A 20899-nucleotide genomic window follows, 5' to 3' on the forward strand; every position below is an offset into this window, starting at 1 on the left:
AGGAAAGTGCAGAAATTCTAAAGTACCATGAGAATGAGGCAAAAAAATGGAAGCCTCTCTCTAATGGGGGCAAAAAAACTATTGGGAAACTGAAGGTCAGATTTTAGCACAGCACTCTATAGAATGCTGAAGGAGATCTCACAAGGCCGATTGCTGCCCAGCAAACATTGCTTGGACGGTGGCCGGTTGTTCCGGGCGGGGAGGAGGCAGAAACGAAACTGCAGCACGGGCTGCACGTGTGCTGCCTCGTGAGGTGGGGGTGGAGCCAAGCTTATAAAGGCTCGCCCCCACAAGGCACTCGGCCTCTTTCAATTTCGGCCCCACCCTCCCTCCCTATAAACCAGTGTAGGAATAACCAGTCGCCCTCTTTGGAGAGGGGCTGAGTAGGAATTTTCCCTGCCTATTAGTTTGGCAGGTTTTTGCCTACTCTATACTGGATCCAATCTTTAGAGCTGGAGGATAAATAGGTTGATTATAAAGGCAGGGTTGTGCGGGGATTTGGGAAAGCAGGATAGGGACGGTGAGCACTTGGGCACCTTTTATGGTGATTGGCAATCCAGAGGTCCTGCTCCTCGGGGGCTATGCAGCCTTCATGCCAGGATATGGTTTGCCTTTGGGGACCTTCTTGTCTCATCGACTCGGCTGTGCAGCCTGAGTGGAGATGACATGAATTGGTCTCCCCAAACACACAAGTCTGGTTGGAAATGGGGCTGGGTAACCCGACACCCTGTTTCAGCTGATTGCCTCGCCCTGGGGACAGGCTAGTTGCCTGTAGAGAAATGAGTTAATTCCCGCACATTCAGGCATAGATCCATAGAGGGAGAAACTCCATGAGTAAATAAAGAGGCCCTATTTAATCCCATACTCTGGTGTCTGTGTTTTATTTCTGCGCCTTCCTTCTGCGCTCGCAAATGCAGAAGCCGCAGTTCTTTTTCCACGCTACATTGACAAGCACGGAAACGGATCATGTATTAGAGCACATGTCTTCATATGCTATAGACAAATATGGAGCCTATGTTGAGTTATGGCTTTAAAAGCTGATTAGTTATGGCACAGACTGGGACTCTGGCACATAACCTATTTGTATTAAGTCTCTGTCTGGGCCTTCCAGAGACTAGCAGAGATGCAGCGGTTCTCAGCCAAGAGACAGCAAAGACGTGAATTAAGGCAAAGATTCTTGTAGGTTAAAACAAACCTTTTTACTGGCATATATATATATATATATATATATATATATATATATATATATATTGGCAGTACAGATACAAATACATACAAACGGTCAGTCAATACAGCTCACATCAAGTTGGGTAAGGGACAGAGATAGAGGATAACATGCAAAACACATTTACTTTTATAGACAACCTGTACAATGATGCAACTCCTTGCAACCCTTAATTGAAGACAATCAGTTAGACAATTATTCAATTATGACACTCAATGTCCAGGTGTAGAGTTGACCTTTAAGTTTCTGCTGAGTCCTCTGTTCTTCCAGATCCTCAGCAATTAACAAAGCAATGGAAAACATAACCAAGATCCATTCCAGGATCCAACAGCCTATTCATGAAGATTATGATTATTCTCACTCACCTGTTTTGGTTTCAGTCAAAACAGTGGCACAGGTATCAAAGCCATATGTACAAGTCTTTTTATTGCCAGTACAGGTTTTAGCCAACGCAACACAAGTTTCACACTCCAAAGAGGCACCTGAAGGAAGAAGGGCCAAGGATTCATGAAGTATATGTGGTGGTAGATAATTGCAGGGAAAAGGAAGTAAATCCCACCTGAATGGGTAATGTGGGGTCCCCCGGAACTTAATTGGAGTTGGGGCTCAATCGGCTCAGCCCTGGATCGTGCATTCAGTGACCTCCCCTAAAAGCATGATGAAACAGGAGGGCAGGAAATTCTCTCTGATGGTCTTTGACTAGATGTTTTTTGACTTCTGTGAGGCCATCAAGAAAGCAACTTTCTCCACCTTGAAGCAGCTATACCTTCCCACCTTTAAGTCCCATCAAAGGGTGCCAAGCTCAGCCTGGTTCACCCATGTTGACCCTAATGGAAGGATTCCCTGCTGGGGAAAGGTGTGTGTGTGGCTGTGTTGTGTATGTGTAGTTTACTGGTAAATCCTCACCTGTTGTGAGAAGCAGAGAGAAGAAGAAGAGTCCCATGGGAGTTGGCATGATGTTGGAAGTGCAGAGTGCAGAGCTAGTGTGGAAATCTTCTCCCTGATGAAGCAAATTTTCTGGAGTGAAGCATCTGCAAAACCATTTGGAGAATAACCACGCATTAAAAAGCTAAAGAAAAAAAAAAGTGGGAGTGGGATCCTTTAGTGATGGATCTAAAGGAATCCTATTAAATGTCAGGCTATATTTGGAATGGTGGGATGCAGGAAGCAAGAGAGCCCTGTTGATATAGACACATTTCCCATGTTTTCACATAAATGGCATCTTGCTGTGATGTTGCATGAGGAAGAAGCATTCTATCTTCTTCCTCACGATCATCTTCATCATGATCACCATTATCATCAACATCATGATATTATTATTTTTAAAAGGTGTTATAAAAGCCTGCATTGCTTGGTCTGTATGAGGGAGTGGGTTTACCCGAGGCGTATGCTTTAGGGTGGATCCCTGCATTGAGCAGGGGGTTGGAGTCGATGGCCTTTTAGGCCTCTTCCAACTCTACTATTCTATGATTCCATGATACCAGAGGGAATCCTCAAGGAGCAATCCAGGAAATGCGTACAACAGTTACATAACTGCATTCCACCATATATTCATCCAGTTCATATTTCGTCAGAGTGGGGGAAAGGATGGCATGTATTAGGAAGATCTCTACAAATTCAGGAGCAGCCATGGTGAAAGATGTCTGGATTCATCACCTGCACTTAGGACGGAAGTTAAATAATGGGAAATGTGTATTTTTAAAATTGGGCATATCTTAATGTACATGTTTTTTGAAGTGCACCTTTTGTGAACACAAACACAAGTCAGAGAACATGCACTTCTATTCAGGATTGTGAACAGGACATTTTGGCGTGATTTGAGAACTGAAGTGAAATTCTCATGCATTATTAGGTAAAAACTGGGCATTTTCAGCGGTATTTCCAGTATTATGAAACTCCCTCCCAAAGGAGATGGGGAGGGACCTGTTCCCTTGTTATTTTTAGAAGATGAATGGAATCCAATCTCTTTCACCAAGTTGTGATCATTTTCAGACTATACTTTTGCATTTTCATCAATGGGAGTAGGTTAATTTAAATGGATTTTACACAATGTCTTATTAATCTATTTTTGCATAATCATTTTAGGTTTTGTTTTATGTTGTATTTGCCTTATTTTATCTTAGCTACTTTGTATGTGGATGGCCTATAGCCCAAACAAAAAATAAAGAACTGAACTGTATCAAACCTAATAGTTTATACAATGGTTTAGACTAGGGCTGTGCTTCACTTCGGTTCAGTTTTCAGAACTTATAGTGAAGTGGCCTGATTCGCCTCCATCAAAGGCGGAGACGGATCAGGTCGGGGTAGCTGTGGATTGAGACGAAGTGGATCGAGACCAAGCGGATCCTTCGCCTCAATCCAGAGCTCTGAAAAAAAGTAAGTGTGGCGGGAGGGGGGCTTACCTGGCACCGCTGCAGTCCGTGTGGTGACAGCGGCAGAGCCAGGTAAGGGGGCATGGGGGATAAGGGTTTACCTGCCTCCCTCACGTTCCTGCGGTGGCTTGAAGTCGCTGCTGGAATGCAAAGGAGACAGATAAGTGGTATGGGGGAGGGGGTCCTTACTTGGCACTGCCATCTATGGAGGGAGAACATGGAACTCCGATCCAGATCCGGAGCCCTGCAGTGGATTGGAGCGGACCGGAGGGGGATCAAAGCGGAGCAGAGTGGACCCAATCCGGAAGTTGGGGATTGGGATCCAGAGTGGATCGGGGGGGGGGGTACATGCACAGCCCTAGTTTAGACCATCTGCATGCTAATACATTATCATACTTCTCCCCCAACCACTCCCTCACTTCCTTCAAGATGGTCACCCCTGCTATCACCAGTCCGCTCTCCCCCCATTCACTCCCAGCCGATGCCCCCCACCCCATTCACCTGCTAATCTGCAGGACATACTGCAAGCCTCTGCAATAGTTCGGCAATGATATGTTTCAATATCGGCTGTATCAGCTGTGTTTATTATATCTTGTTGCTTAGCAACACAAAGTTCTTCCCCTACCTCTTGTTGCTTAGCAATAGGTTCTTCCTCAGAATGGTGCCATGGATTGCCACACATCACCTTAGTGTCTTATATATGCAGCCGGCTGCAGTCTATTGGACATGAAATTAGTAGTAAAAACTATGTGGACAGGATGTACCAATGCTTGAAGAATTCAGTCTATGCCAATTCAAAGTGAAACTGGCCCTTCCCACACTCCCCCGACCAATGTGCACTGCAGATCCTGGAGAAGCTTTTGCTCAGGTTTTACACCCTTCCAGACAATGTGAGCACCAGCGGTCACCTTTAAAGTGAAAAGGGGATTCCTGGGTAGGGATGTACATCTGTGTTTCAAAGACTGACAGGCATACAGTATTTCGCACCACTGTCTGCTCATTGACAGATTATATATATATAATTTTAAATCTGATTTTTTAAATCAGACTACTATGTAGCATCTGGTTTGCCAGCTCGTATTTAGCCAACCACATTGGTGGAAAGAATTTATTGTTACCCCATCCACCACCCTCATAAAACCCCCCACAAAGATCGAGTTTCATTTCTTTTTCTATCTCTTTGTTTGTTTTAACTGATTAAATCAAACATGAGAACGAAGCCTTCTGGGAGGCTCCATGAACTTCACCGGAGAAGGCGTCACAGAGATGGGAAGGAAGCCTTCTCCAGTGCTGAGTCTCTGCAAGTTGTCCATTACAGGAGGAACTTCATCAGCACCACACCGGAGAGAGCCAGGAGGAAGGAGGCAGCTGACGGAGGGGAGGCATTGTAGCAATCGTTTGTTGTAGAAAAAGTAACTCCATTTACTTGAAATGCCCCTCCTTTGTTACACTGAGATTTCATATAGCAGCTCTTTGTAACACCTTGTTTGCTTACAGAACCTGTATATCAGAAATAAAACTGAATGGTCAGTTAAACCACTTTTCTGAGTGACCACTACCCAAACAAGCCCGTCCATCCCTCTGATTTACACTTTGCCTTTCCATTGGCATGGTCTGGGTCGTTCAGCTTTTGGGGAGACCATTCATGATCCCTGAAAGAGGAGGGAGTATTTGAAACTTGATTTTATTCTGACTTTATACTGTTAGTTTTACCCTACCCAGTGCCTGCTTACCCTACCCTGTGCCTGTTTGCATTCTCTTCCCCTCCTTATTGTTTTATTATGATTTTATTAGAATGTAAGCCTACGCGGCAGGGTCTCGCTATTTACTGTTTTACTCTGTACAGCACCATGTACATTGATGGTGCTGTATAAGGCTTCGTCCATTTTCTTCTGCTGCCCCTTATGCCTGGAACGCTCTTCCAGAACATTTGAGAACTACAAGTTCAACCGTAGCTTTTAAAGCTCAACTAAAAACTTTTCTTTTTCCTAAAGCTTTTAAAACTTGATTTTGTTCTGACTTTATACCGTTAGTTTTACCCTACCCAGTGCCTGCTTACCCTACCCTGTGCCTGTTTGCATTCTCTTCCCCTCCTTATTGGTTTATTATGGTTTTATTAGAATGTAAGCCTATGCGGCAGGGTCTTGCTATTTACTGTTCTACTCTGTACAGCACCATGTACATTGATGGTGCTATATAAATTATTATTATTATTATTATTATTATTATTATTATTATTATTATTTATTTATTTATATAGCACCATCAATGTACATGGTGCTGTACAGAGTAAAACAGTAAATAGCAAGACCCTGCCGCATAGGCTTACAATCTAATAAAATCATAGTAAAACAATAAGGAGGGGAAGAGAATGCAAACAGGTACAGGGTAGGGTAAGCAGGCACAGGGTAGGGAAAAACTAACAGTAGAAAGTAACAGTAGAAGTCTGCACAACATCAAGTTTTAAAAGCTTTAGGAAAAAGAAAAGTTTTTAGTTGAGCTTTAAAAGCTGTGGTTGAACTTGTAGTTCTCAAATGTTCTGGAAGAGCGTTCCAGGCGTAAGGGGCAGCAGACGAAAATGGACGAAGCCGAGCAAGGGAAGTAGAGGCCCTTGGGCAGGCGAGAAACATGGCATCAGAGGAGCGAAGAGCACGAGCGGGGCAATAGTGTGAGATGAGAGAGGAGAGATAGGAAGGAGCTAGACCGTGAAAAGCTTTGAAGGTTAACAGGAGAAGTTTATATTGGATTCTGAAGTGAATTGGAAGCCAATGAAGAGATTTCAGAAGCGGAGTAACATGGTCGGAGCGGAGAGCCAAGAAGATGATCTTTGCGGCAGAGTGGTGAACAGAAACCAACGGACTGATGTGAGAAGAAGGAAGGCCAGAGAGAAGAAGGTTGCAGTAGTCCAACCGTGAAATAACCAGTGCATGAACAAGCGTCTTGGCAGAAGAGACAGACAAAAATGATCGAATCCTGGCAATATTATACAGGAAAAATCGACAAGATTTAGCTACTGCCTCAATATGAGGAATAAAGGAGAGCGAGGAGTCGAAGATAAAGCCAAGGCTACGAGCTTCCTTGACCGGAGTAAGTGTAACATCATTGACAGTAAGAGAGAATGAGAGATGAGGAGAAGGTTTAGGAGGAAAAACAAGCAATTCAGTCTTTGCCATGTTAAGCTTCAAGCGACGATGAAGCAGCCAAGCTGAGATATCTGAAAGACATGCCGAGATACGATCGTGAACATCAGGAGAAAGATCCGGAGATGACAGATATAGTTGTGTATCATCGGCGTACAGATGATATTGGAGGCCATGAGATTGAATAAGCTTGCCCAAGGGCAACATGTATAAGGATAATAATAATAATAATAATAATAATAATAATAATAATAATAATAATAATAATAAGGAGGGGGGCTCAGTGAAGTTCAGAGAGCAGAGAGCAGACCAATTGCTTCTTCTTTTGGTGTTGCTTCTTTTTTTCCTTTTTTTAAACTAGAGGAATATCTGCTCCTTATGCAGCAGTGGCACCAGCTCTCTTTTGTAATAGTCTCCTATTATTATTATTATTATTATTATTATTATTATTATTATTATTATTATTATTAGCACCATCAGAGCTGTACAGAGTAAAACAATAAAATAGCAAGACCCTGCCGCATAGGCTTACATTCCAATACAATCATAATAAAACAATAAGAAGGGGAAGAGAATGCACCAAACAGGCACAGGGTAGAGTACAACTAACAGTATAAAAGTCAGATCAAAATCAAGTTTTAAAAGCTTTAGAAAAAAGAAAAGTTTTTAGCTGAGCTTTAAAAGCTGCGATTGAACTTGTAGTTTGCAAGTTCAATCCCATATATAAATAAATAAAAAATCTGTACTGCACCATAGCCAAAGCTCTCTGGACAGTTTACAAAAGAATATATATATTCCTTTTGAAGTTTGACATGTTGACACAGGCCGTTGCTAGACCAGGGGTTAGCGCGGTGCGAGGCCTGTGCTCATCCCTGTGCGTCCAGATGAAGCACAGGGGATCCCGGCCTCAGCCAGGACTCGAGCCGCCCTGACAGTGTGCTAACCAGAACCACTTGTAGCGCAGTTCTTCCTGCGGTCCCGGCCTCAGGTCGGGCTGAGGCTGGGACCGCAGGTGTGTGGACCGGTCCACCGCTTTTCCTGGCTACCACACTTATGCGTGAGTAGCCAGGAAAAGTGGCGGATAGGCTGCAGCGCACCATAGGAGCGCTGTGCCCATCAGGCTGGGGGGGGGGGAATCACAGGGTGGGTAGATGGGGGCCAGGGGGGGGAAAGAGCGGACCTGGTGGGAGAGATGGGGGAAAGAGTGGAGCCGGGGTGGGGAGACCACGGATGGGAGGGTGGAGGGGGCATCGGACATGGCAGGCGGGTGATCAGGCAGTCATGGCAGGCGGGCAGGCAATTGGGCCAGGGGGAGCATCAGACATGGTGGATGGGTGGGAAGGAGAATGGGGCCAGGGCGACAAGATTGGCGACAGGGGGGGAAAGGAGAATGGGGCCAGGGCAACGAGATCGGGGATGGGGGGGAAGGAGAATGGGGCTAGGGCAATGGGATCGGAGACGGGGAGGAAGGAGAATGGGGCTAGGGCAACGAGATTGGGGATGGGGGGAAGGAGAATGGGGCCAGGGTGACGAGATCAGAGATGGGGGGAAGGAGAATGGGGCCAGGGTGACGAGATCAGGGATGGGGGGGGGAAGAATTTTTTTTAAAATAAGAACACCACTTACCTTTTCTGGCTCCTGTGCTGCTGCTGCTGCTGCTTTAAAAATATAAAAAAATGGCGGCTGTCACGGCTCTCCTCCAGAGCTCATCACGGCTCACGTGTGCATAAGGGCGAGGTCTCGCGTTAGTCATAACGCGAGTTCTCCCCTCCTCTCCCCTGGATTTTCGACCAGGTCTAGCAAGGCCCACAATATCATAAAAGCTAAGAGGGAGGGAAGGAAAGACACTGAGAAAGTCAGCTCTGGAATGGGCAGAGAGGTCCTGCAATGTGCACCACGAATGCATTTGCCTAGTTTATATCCTAAGGTATTATTATTATTATTATTTATTTATATAGCACCATCAATGTACATGGTGCTGTACAGAGTAAAACAGTAAATAGCAAGACTCTGCCGCATAGGCTCTGCCATTATTTGCTTGCTCTTCTTCCACATCACCCAACTTCAGCCTTGTCATATCCTTGTCACTGGGATATGTCATTTCCTTTTGACATATCCCGGTGCAGGGAACAAAGGTGGGTGGGAGGGAGTATTTGTGGGGAACAGGGTGTGGACAAGATAAATCTTTATTTTGGCCTAGTCCAACAGGGCTTTACTTTCATTTTAATAAGAAATAGGCACAGATTACCCCACTTCAACTCGGGGCGTAGCTCGTTGGGGTGATATCCCAGGGATCACCCTGGAATCGTACCAGTGCCTCCATATGATGTACAGGGCATCCCGGGAGCAGGTAGGGAATCACCCCTCCCTTTCCCCGGGATGATCCAGGCCTTGCTTTTTAGAACTTGGAGCCCCACCTTACAATGAAGTTAATTATTACTGGGAGCGCAATTGTTTTTTTCTCTTTTCTTTTCTTGCTCATTTCCCTTGTTCTATCACTTCTCTTCCTGCTCTAATCTTTTCCTCCAGAGCTCCACTCAAATCTCTCCCTTTCTGGAGCCGATCACTGTACCTTTATCCTTTAATTTTAAAGGAACCGCTGCTCACCCCTTATTTCTGGGCAAAATGACATCTAGAGCTGTATGAGATTTTCATTTTCCCTTGCATAACTTGAGAACATGCCCTGTACGAAGCCCTGAGTGTGAGTGCAAGAGCAAATGGATTTGCAAATGGTCAAACGTGTGCTTGTACTCATCTCATTCCCGATTCAGAGTTCAACTTGTGCAAGTTTCCTAGTTTGTACAAATTTCTTCCGCTGACCAAATCAGCCCGCTTTCGTTTACGGAGGAAATTGGTGGAAATTAGGGACGTTACATAAATTGGGGGAGTTTTGCACAAATCGCTTGATTGATCACTGCTAGATTTGTGCAAGTTTCCTTGTCAACATGAGACACAGGCCACAGCTAGACCTAAGGTTTATCCTGGGATCATCCAGGGTTCGCTCCTGCCTGAGCACTGGATCCCCTGTGTGTCACTTAGATGAACAGGTTTGACCCCTGGATGATCCAGGGATAAACCTAAGGTCTAGCTATGGCCACAGACTCTAAAAAAATAAATAAATGTGGCTATTCATTTTATTTCAATTGCGTTTCTTTTTGTGTGCGTTTTTTAATTTTTTTAATTCAGAATTAGGTTTGAACTTCTGGAAATCCTAAAATCTCCACCAAATGTTGCAGTATCAAGTTCTAGCAACCTCATCATCATGCAACTTGTAAAGTACTAAGATGCAGAGTTGGATACCTTTATTAGGTTTGTTAAACCAGGTTTGTCTCTGTCAGGTGGTTAAGATGTCTCCATTTTAGCGGTGTACAATAATTTCACTTGTGTTCACAAATAAACAGAACTAGCCCCATTCACAACCAAAACGCAAGCAGATGTGGATGTGAAATTTGTAGTAAAACCTATGTGGACAGGATTTATGAATGCTCGAAGAATTCAGTCTATGCCAATTCAAAGTGAAACTGGCCCCTCCCACACTTCCCTGACCCATGTGCACTGCAGATCCTGGAGAAACTCTCGCTCAAGTTTTACACCCTTTCAGACAATGTGAGCACCAGCAGTCACCTTTAGAGTGAAAAGGGGATTCCTGGGTAGGGATGTACATCCGTATTTCAAAGACTGACAGGCATACAGTATTTTGCTCTGCTGTCTACTAATTGACAGAAATATATATATATATATATATATATATATATATATATATATATAATTTTTAATCTGTTTTTTTTAATCAGACATCCATGTAGCATCTGGTTTGCCATCTAGTATTTTGCCAAGCACATTGGTGGAAAGCATTTATTGTTACGCCATCCGCCGCCCTCATAAAAAAACACGAAGATCAAGTTTTACTTCTTTTTCCATCTCTTTGTTTGTTTTAACTCATTCAATCAAACATGAGAACGAAGCCTTCTGGGAGGCTCCATGAACTTCACCAGAGAAGGCGGCACAGAGATGGGAAGGAAGCCTTCTCCAGTGCTGAGTCTCTGCAGGTTGTCCATTACAGGAGGAACTTCATCAGCATCACTCCGGAGAGAGCCAGGAGGAAGGAGGCAGCTGACAGAGGGGAGGCATTGTTACAATTAATTGTTGTAGTAATAGTCATTCCATTTGCTTCAACCGTCTTTCCGTTGTTGCACTCAGATTTCAAATAGCAGCCCTTTCCAATGGCTTGTGTGGTTACAGAACCTGTATATAAAAAATAAAACTGAATGGTCAGTTCAACCACTTTTCTGAGTAAACACTACCTGAACAAGCCCGTCCATCCATCTGATTTACACTTTGCCTTTCCAATGGCATGCTCAAGTATCACTGGGTCATTCAGCTTTTGGGGAGACCATTCATGCTCCCTGAAATGGAAGGGAGGATTGGGGAAAAGGGCAAAAGAGCTTAGATGGCTTGGGGGCAGGGAATAGGACATTTGCTTCTTCTTTTGGGGGTGCTTCCCCCCTTTTTTTAACCAGAGGAATATCTGCTCCTTATGTAGCAGTGGTACCAGCTCTCTTTTGTAATAGTCTCCCATATATAAATTAAAAAATTCTGTACTGCACCATAGCCAAAGCTCTGTGGACAGTTTACAAAGTAATCTATCTATATCTCCTTTGAAGTTGGACATGTTGACACAATATCATAAAAGAGGGAGGGAGAGAAAGACACTGAGAAAGTCAGCTCTGGAATGGGCAGAGAATTTCTGCAATAGGCATCAGGAATGCATTTGCCTCATTTACATCATAAGGTTTCCCATTATCTGCTTGCTCTTCTTCCACATCACCCAACTTCAGCCTTTCCAGAACTCCAATCACAGTGGGCAAAAAGATGGGTTTATAATGTCAACATGTCAATTGCTGCACTGTAGTGCAGAAAGAAACATCTATCTTTGCTTCCTTCTGCATTCTTTATCGTTTTCTCATTAACACTAGGTTTATTAGTTGGATCTCAAATTTAATGTAATTTTTAGGGGTGTTCCTCTCTCTCTCTCTCTCTTGTTCATTTGTCCCCCTTTTGCTCTTTTACATAAATTGGGGGACTTTTGCACAAATCGCTTGATTGATCACTGCTGGATTTGTGCAAGTTTCCTTGTCAACATGAGACACAGGCCACAGCTAGTTCAGCCTTTCCAGAACTCCTCCAATCACAGTGGGCAAAAAGATGGGTTTATAATGTCAATTGCCGCACTGTAGTGCAGAAAGAAACATCTATCTTTGCTTGCTTCTGCATTCTTTATCTTTTTCTCATCAACACTAGGTTTATTAGTTGGATCTCAAATTTAATGTAATTTTTAGGGGTGTTCCTCTCTCTCTCTCTCTCTCTCTCTTGTTCATTTGTCCCCCTTTTGCCCTTTTACATAAATTGGGGGAGTTTTGCACAAATCGCTTGATTGATCACTGCTAGATTTGTGCAAGTTTCCTTGTCAACATGAGACACAGGCCCTCTTGAAAAACAAACAAATAAATGAAGAAATAACCTCAGGCTTTCCCATCCACTCCAATCTCCCAAACAGTACACATAAAGTATATTAAAAAAAAACCACACACCCCAAAGAAAACATGCAGAAATTCTGAAGTACTATGAGAATGAGGCAGAAAAATGGAAGCCTCTCTCTCATGGGGGAAGAAAACTGTTGGGAAACTGGAGGACAGATTTTAGCACTGCACTATGGAATACTGAATGAGATCTCGCAAACGCAGGAGCTACAGTTCTTTCTCCATGCTACAATGACAGGAACCAGACATGGCTCAAGTATTAGAGCACATGCTTTGCATGTAGAATGTCTCTGGTCCAGTTCTTCAAATAATGATTTAAAAGGGTCCCATGAAACAGGTCTGGGAATGATCACTGTTTGAGACCAGGGCTGCTCCTGCCACTTAGATTGGGCAACACTGGGCTATTCAGTAGAAGGACACCACCGTGTCTTCCTATCCTTTGGACAAATATGGAGCCTATTCATGGGCCTGTCCTAGATTACGGTTGTTTTCACTCACCTACTGTGACTTCAGTCAAAACAGTGGCACAGGTATCTAAGCCAGCGGAACACTTCACTTTTTGGCCAGTACAGGTCTTACCCTCGGCGATGCAAGTTTCACACTCCAAAGAGGCACCTGGAGAAATAAGGCAGCAAGGTTTCATGAAGGATATGAGATGGCAGATTGTGATGTTTTACTGCTTATGACTATGTTAATAAGTGTAATATAAGAATTTAATAAGGTTTGCTGAGTTAAAAGTAAGCACTTTTAACCAATAAGCTTTGAACCTGCAAAATCATCTTGTTAAATAAATAACATTCATTTAAACCTGGTGTGGACATTGGCGTACCTGGGGAAGGGTACAGGTAATAATATGGTGGCAGCAGAAGGGAGAAGGTTGGGTCAAGGCTGCTGATCTGTGCTGATGTGGGGGCCGAAGCAGAAGTAGGTTCACCACAGGGACAGAGTTGGCATCTCTAGCCCTGACGAGTGCACCTGAGCTGGGTCCTTTGGAGTCACAAAAGAAGTAAAGTGATCCAGAAGTAAACCCAGTGGAGGGGGGCATGTCACACAGATATTGTAGTCACTTGTGAGGAAAAACGAGTAAATCTCATCTGGATGGGTAATGTGGTGTCCTCCAGAAATTAATTGGAGCTTAATGGGGCCCAGCCCTGGAACTTCCATGGAGTGACCTGCCCTAAAAGCATGATGAAACAGGAGGCCAGGAAATTCTCTCTAACCTTGGATGGTCTTTGATTACATGGCCCTTGACTTCTTTGTGCCAAAGGCAAACCAACCTTCTCCAACTTGAAGCAGCTCCACCGGTCTCTGCTCACCTTTAAGTGACAACCAAGGATGCCAAGTTCAATTTTGTTCAATAGGGATGTTGCAGGAATCCATTTTGGGAGTGGACCTTGGTGGGTTTTTGCTGTCTCAGCCCCCCTGTATGCCAGCTTGTAGATCCATGAGCTAGCTCAACTCAGTGCGTGCTCAGGGCTTTGCTAGACCTACTTTGGAATCCATGCAGGAGGAGGGGCGACCCTGTGCTTAAAGTAGTGTGGGCCGTCGCCCCTGTCTACACATAAGATGTGATGGGCTGCAGGAAGGACCTGTTGCGTCCGCCATTTTTTTTAGTTTAAAAGGGCCATGTGTGCAGGAGCGCACCAAAGACAAAGGTAGGCTTTAAAAAAAAAAGGGTTCCCTGCTCCCCCTACCCCCGATTTCCCCACCCTGCCCGCGATCCCCCTGCCTGCGATCTCCGATTCCCCCCCGCCCGCCTGCGATCTCTGATCCCCCCATCCCCCCTGGCTCTGTTTCCCCCATATCCCCATCCTTCCCGGATGGCTGCAGCGCTCCTGCGGAGCACTGCGCGCCATACGCCACTTTCCCTGGCTACTCGCGAGTTAATGCAGTAGCCAGGAAAAGCAGCGGAACGGGCTACATGCCCGCGGTCTCAGGCTGAGCCCAAGACTGTGGGAAATACCGGGCCACAACTGGTTCTGGTTATCCTGGGCCAAGGGAGGGTTACCCCTTCCTGAGCCCGGGATCCCCTGTGCATCATCCGGAGGCACAGGGGCCGGCCTGGGACTCGCTCCAGGCTACCCTGTCATCTAGCAAGACCCTGAGTCAAACAAGTTTCCTGCCTTTTTATATTTCTGCAAATCCCAATTTGTGTAAATCCCGGCTAAGAACATTACTGGAAATCATGATTGTGCAAAATCATGTTAATAAACAGCACAATTTGCACAAAATTGCAGGAGTAAATGGTCCTTTATACCTGCAATTTTCAAAACTTGTGCTACTTATGGTCATGATTTTGTGCAAATCACAATTTCTTTAAATATTCCCAGCCACAAATGTGTGCAAATCGCAGGTCAGGGACAAAAAATGAATGAATGAATCAAAGAAAGAAAGAAAGAAAGAAAGAAAGAAAGAAAGATGTGAGCTCTTGCCAGGCAACCATGGACTGTCTATTGGCTTGCCATGCATGCACATTAAGTTCGAGCAGCTGGCGGGAGTACAGTGAACACATTGGCCTGGCCGAGCAGACAGCCGGTGCGCTTGCCCGGTTTCACTATACAAAGGATGGAATTTTTTTACCATCGACCATTAGGGTCTTTTCAGCCAAAACGATGTCTCAGCCACTGTTTGGATCACCAATTTGGCTACCACACTATAAAGTATCCCTGGAAAGTGTCCAACATCTATTTCTAAGGATAATATTTGGTGTCCCAAGATGTGTCTCTAGTGCCGTCTTAAACTTGGAAGCAGGACTTAACTCGCTAAATTGTCTAGCGTGGAGCTATACTATATACTACTGGCTCTGCTGCCATTTACCTACCACCTCTAACCCTTTAGTGTCACTGATCCTGCTAGATACCGGTAAATCTCGTTGGGCAAAAATGATTGAAGCAAAAATCTGTACTATAGGGCTTTCGCTTCCCCACCTGCTAGCAATGGATTTAGTAAAGGCTAAATCAACTGTTAGACAGTGATTAATGGATATAGATCACCAGGAACTACAGGGAGCTGCCTGTGGCTCATGCTCCCCCTACTCACTAGGCTTAATCAGTCACCGTGATAAAGGTGGCTCTCCACACTTACGTTGGTTGACTATCCCCAAGTATAGGAGGGCATTTACCCTGGCTAGATTTAATGCCCTCCCCTCTAAGTTGATGAAGGAAAGGAAAGGAAAGGAACCTCTCGTGCAAGCACTGAGTCATTACTGACTCTTGGAGGGACGCCAGCTTTCACTGATGTTTTCTTGGCAGGCCTTATAGCGGGGTGGTTTGCCGTTGCCTTCCCCGGCCATTATTACCTTTTCCCCAGCTAACTGGGTACTCATTTTACCGACCTCGGGAGGATGGAAGGCTGAGTCGACCCGAGCCGGCTGCCTGAAACCAGCTTCCGCTGGGATCGAACTCAGGCCTTGGGGAGAGTTTCAGCTGCAGAAACTGCTGCTTTACCACTCTGCGCCACACGAGGCTCAAGTTGACGAAAGGTAGATATTAAAAAAAATCCACTTATGTCAAAGATGCTACCCTTGCAATAAAACTGAAGTAGAGAACATCACTCATGTCCTGCTCTTTTGCAATGTCCGTGAGGACATTAGAAAGGAGTTGATACGTCCTATCACACAGGCTCTGCCCAGTCGATCCCCAGAGACTTTGGCGATTAGTCTCCTCCAGGGCCAAAATAAAACAATTACCATACAGGTTGCTAAGTTTTTGAAGCTGGCCATCCTCACCAGACCACGTATGATTGCATAACTCCTTGAATATACTTAGTTTAAGGCTTAACATTAACTTACGTCCCCTCCTTTCGACTTTGCCCCCTTCTACCCTTGATCTCTATGTATTATTCCCCTATATGCCTTAATGATATGATTTCTGTGATCAATTTATTTCATTGATTCCTTGTTGAAATGATATCTTTTTCTTTCTGGTCAATGGACTGTAAATAAAGATGAATTGAATTGACATTGGCCTGGTTCAGACAACACGCTAAACCAGGTTGCTTAACCACAAAATGTTTAATGGAATGCATTAAAGTCAGTGCATTCCGTTAACCATTTTGTGGTTAAGCAGCATGGTTTAGTGTGTTGTCTGGACAGGGCCATTGCGAACAAGATGCAGCAGAGTTTGCCTATCCCGATGGTAGGGATGGTGTGGGGTGTGTCTGTGTGTATGTATGTGTAGTTTACTGATCAGTCCTTACCTATAGTGAGAAGCAGAGAGAACAAATAGAGTCCCAGGAGAGCTTGCATGATGTTTGGAGTGCACAGTGCAGCCAATTTTCTGGAGTGAAGTATCTGCAACATAATTTGGAGAATAACCGTGCATTAAAAAGCTAAAGCAATAAATAAATAAATAAATAAATAAATGGGGGTTCTTGAGAAATGTAACTAGAGGAACCCTATTAAAAGCCAGGCCATTATTATTATTATTATTATTTATTTATTTATTTATTTATTTATATAGCACCATCAATCTACATGGTGCTGTACAGAGTAAAACAGTAAATAGCAAGACCCTGCCGCATAGGCTTACATTCTAATAAAATCATAATAAAACAATAAAGAGGGGAAGAGAATGCAAACAGGCACAGGGTAGGGTAAACAGGCACTGGGTAGGGTAAAACTAACAGTATAAAGTAAGAACAAAATCAAGTTTTAAAAGCTTTGGAGTAGTGGGTGGCAGAAGCAAGACTGCCTTGCTGATGTTTACACAGTCCCCCCCTTTTAACATAAATGGCATTTTCAGTGATGTTTTCAGTATCATGAAATATCCTCCGAAAGGAGATTATTTATTTATTACACTTCTATCCCTCCTTTTTTCCTCCCAGAAACCCAATTGGCATATATAATTCTCCTCCTCTCCATATTATCCTCACAACAACAACCCTGTGAGGTAGGTTGGGCTGAGAGCCTGTGACTGGCCCAAAGTCACCCAGTGGGTTTCCATGTCCGAGTGGGGACTAGAACCCGGATCTCCCAACTCCCAGTCCAACATCATCGCCACTTCACTACATTGGCTTGAGAGGGACCTATTGTCTCTTGTTGTTTTTAGAAGATTAGAATCACTTCCATCTCATTGTAGGCGAAAGTTTCATTAGCTTGCTGTATTTTATTTCGGTGCTGCTGCTGGCTACTATTAGTTTTTAGCAGTGGTACAATTAGGAGGTAATTTTAGTCTCTGGACTAAATGATTTTTGGGGTCTTTAAAGGTAATGAGCGTTATTTGTGTTTTGCTCCACAAACTGCTGTATTTGGGGAATTCTCTGGCCCCTTCCTCTGGTTGGGTGTTTGGACGTCTGCCCCCAAATCCAGCCCTGGTGCACCACTGCTGCTTAGATCTTAATTTAGTTTCATTTTGTATTGACATGGCGCATGGCTAGATGAGGGGTGGTGGAGGGGGATAATGTTGTGATTTCATGATCGTGAGATCATCGCCCTCATCTACATGCAGTGAGTGACATCTCAGGAGGAAGAGGATATTGTGCCCACCACTTTGGATTTTTTTTAAAAAAGGAAAATGAGCACATGAGCGCTTGAATAAAACTGTAAGGTGTTTTTTTTTTTAAAAAAAACCACACACCAAAAATAAAAAAACCTCACACTTCCCCCACCCCACCCCCAATTTCCAGCTCGTTGCGTTTACTCAAGAGCAGCCGGGACAAAACTATGATGGTGGGCCACTCATCTCAAGAATGCAGAAAAAATTGGAATGAAAGGGCCTGCCGATATCCCAGGCCAAGGGAGGGATCTTCCCTCCCTTCTCCAGGGATGTCCTGTGCTTCATGTGAATGCACAGGGATGATCCCGGGATGATCTCCAAGAGATCGCTCCATCTTGACATGCCCATGGTGATTAATTTCACTGCTGTCTTTCTGTCAGCCACTTTGAAGTCTGTGCCTTTCAGAAGGATGACACAGAAATGTAAATACAACAAGTACCAGATAAATACTGGCTAGAAATGAAAGATGCCATCAAATGCAGAAGACGGTATAAAAAAGCAAAGCAAAGCAATGCCCAGGCCCCAAACAGAAACACAACCCCTCATAACTGCATTCAACTCTCAGGAAGATTAACCCTCTTTATCAAGGTCTCTCCTTTTTTGCTGTGGCAGCATCAAAAATTTGGGCAACCTTTAACTCCGACAATGCAGTTGATTGTTCTGGGGACACTTTGACTTCTCCATGTCTCCCGAGCTGTTTTAATCTTCAGACTATAATTTTCCATTTTCAACAATGGGTATAGTTTAATTTAAATGGATTTTACACCATGTCTGATGAATCTATTTTAGCTTAAGCATTTTAGATTTTGTTTTATGTTGTATTTGCTTTCTTTTGTCTTAGCTGCTTTGTATGCAGATGGCATATGTCGCAAACAAGAAATAAAGAACTGAACTTTATCAGACCTAATCGTTCATAGGATTGCAGCCCAATCGACATGAAATCTGTAGTACAAACAGTGTGGACAGATCTTTAAGAAGCTCTCGCTCAGTTTTTACGCTCTTCCAGACGATGAGAGCACCAGTGGTCACCTTTAAAGTGAAAAGGGGATTTCTGGGTAGGGATGTACAGTACATCTGTGTTTCAAAGACTGACAGGCATATTTTGTTCCACTGTCTGCTCATTGACAGACACACATATATATTTATATATTGAAGTATCCAGTCTGTGCCACTTCATACTAAAACTGGCCTTTTCCACACTTCCCAGGCCAACGTGCCCTGCAGATCAGTGTAAAGCTCTCCCTCACATTTTACACTCACCATTTCCCACTCAAAATCAATATCAAAATAAGTGTTACAATGTCTGTTTTGAGTGATATAATGTTTCAAAATAGACGCTGTGAGAGAAAACGCATTTCAAAGCAATCAGTTTTAAAATTTCTATCAGTCCAAATTCTCATGACTATTTAGTTAATTTTCTTTTTTAAAAAAGCAGTTTAATTTAGAAATGGCACAAAACAAACTGATGAGCAAACATGTACAAAAGTTATATGGATCGGTAACCGACTGTTCCCTCCACCTCTGTTCAAACACATCTTTAAATAAATCTTTAAATCCAGATATTCATCCCCTTCCCCCCAAATTCACATATTATGATGCCAATTTCCAGATGGGCACAAGCAAAGGTGTCATGGGAATCTACACGTCGTACTGAAGGCACTTCCATGCGCCCCCAGTACGCCCCCCAAAACGATGGTGTATTCCTGCCTACCTGCAGCCCAGAAGAGACGGAGGAGGCGGCCAGATTCCCCAGCTGCCTCCTCCTCCGTCTCTTCTGGGCTGCAAGTAGGCAGGAATACACCATCATTTGGGGGGTGTACTGGGGGCGCATGGAAGCGCCTTCAGTACGACGTGTAGATTCCCTCTGTGAAGATATACCGATTCACTCATCCCAAAAGGGTAGGTAGGACTTACCACAACCTCGTAAGGACAGCAAGTCATGTGGTTTGTACTGAGCACAAAACATCCTTCCCTATTTATTGAGTTTTAGTCACTTCCTCTCATCCCCACCCCTCAAATGGAAACTTAGTTGCGGTTGCTCACTCTAGCAGCCTTTCTTGCAGTTGCTAACAATGCAGAACTTCAAGAGTTATAAAGTTTATGATGTTGTATTGTTAATTTTTAACACACTGATGATTTGTAAATTGGGTCCCATGATGTACTTGCACTTCCATCAAATTGGAAGGGGGAAGAACAGTGGAAAGTGATCCCTGGGGTAAAGGTCTTTCAGTCCCATTGACAGAACCGCTTGAGGTTAGGGATGTCAGAGGGTTCCATTTGGGGGGTTGTGTTGGGTGGGGTTTTGCCAGCTTGGCACCCTAAACAAGGGCCTAATCTACAGCGACAGCCCTGTTGCAATGGAGGAGGGATAACTGCAATGGTTCCCATCAGCTCTCATGGGGTACACACCACTGATGTGTCCCACAAGTAAAAGAGAGCTGTTGCAGGAGAACGTGTGCCCCATGATGGCAATTCTGAATGTGTATTGGCAGAAGGACTAGGTAGATGGGTGCGGGGCATAGATTATTTTTAAAAATAACTCCTGAGAGACATGTACCAGCACAGACATGTACCAACACAAGGGGGGGGATAGATACTGTGTTGAAAATATAGATATTTTTGAGGTGGTTTTTTTAAAAAAACAACAACATGGCAATGAAACACGCCAAGGTCCATGCCCCTCACACCGAGTTGGCTGTTCCCTGAGCGAGGAGCTCATGCAGAACACCAACAGCTTCACGAAGGGGGGGAAGAACACCAGTTGTGGACTTCGGGGATGTAGCAAGAGAGCCAGAAAGAGCTGTGACAAAACCAGTCAGTGGTATTCCTGAATAACTGAGCGGTGGACCCGAGATCGCAGTGGGATCAGCTATGTGTCCTGTGTCCCAGTAGGGATGACTTTGATATTGTTCTGGAATAAATGGCTGGTGTGGACCAGGCCTCTCTTTTTTTCTCATCTGCGAGCTGGACCAGCTCACGGTTTTATGCCTTTTTTATTTGGGCAAATCATAATTCATGCAAAAGTTCTGTATCTGGGAAAGATACAAAAAAAATGTCAACGTTAGGAGAAATTTTATTCAAAAATAAATGCAAATTTTGTTCCTTTAAAAAAAAATTAAAAAAGCAG

The 20899-nt window shown here is 44.1% G+C and overlaps 1 protein-coding gene across 1 annotated transcript; it reads right to left on the reverse strand.

Moving 5' to 3' along the window:
- Positions 1–10792: 10792 nt before the first annotated feature.
- LOC134407742 (phospholipase A2 inhibitor NAI-like) lies at positions 10793–19703 on the reverse strand. Its single transcript, XM_063139670.1, has 4 exons — positions 19687–19703; positions 16475–16568; positions 12776–12892; positions 10793–10982 (listed from the first exon to the last, which is right to left on the reverse strand). The coding sequence occupies exons 2-4, from the start codon at positions 16521–16523 to the stop codon at positions 10795–10797; spliced, it is 354 nt and encodes a 117-aa protein (XP_062995740.1). The 5' UTR covers positions 16524–16568; positions 19687–19703; the 3' UTR covers positions 10793–10794.
- Positions 19704–20899: the final 1196 nt, after the last annotated feature.

The sequence above is a fragment of the Elgaria multicarinata genome, chromosome 13 (genome assembly GCF_023053635.1).
Source record: "Elgaria multicarinata webbii isolate HBS135686 ecotype San Diego chromosome 13, rElgMul1.1.pri, whole genome shotgun sequence".
NCBI lineage: Eukaryota > Metazoa > Chordata > Lepidosauria > Squamata > Anguidae > Elgaria > Elgaria multicarinata.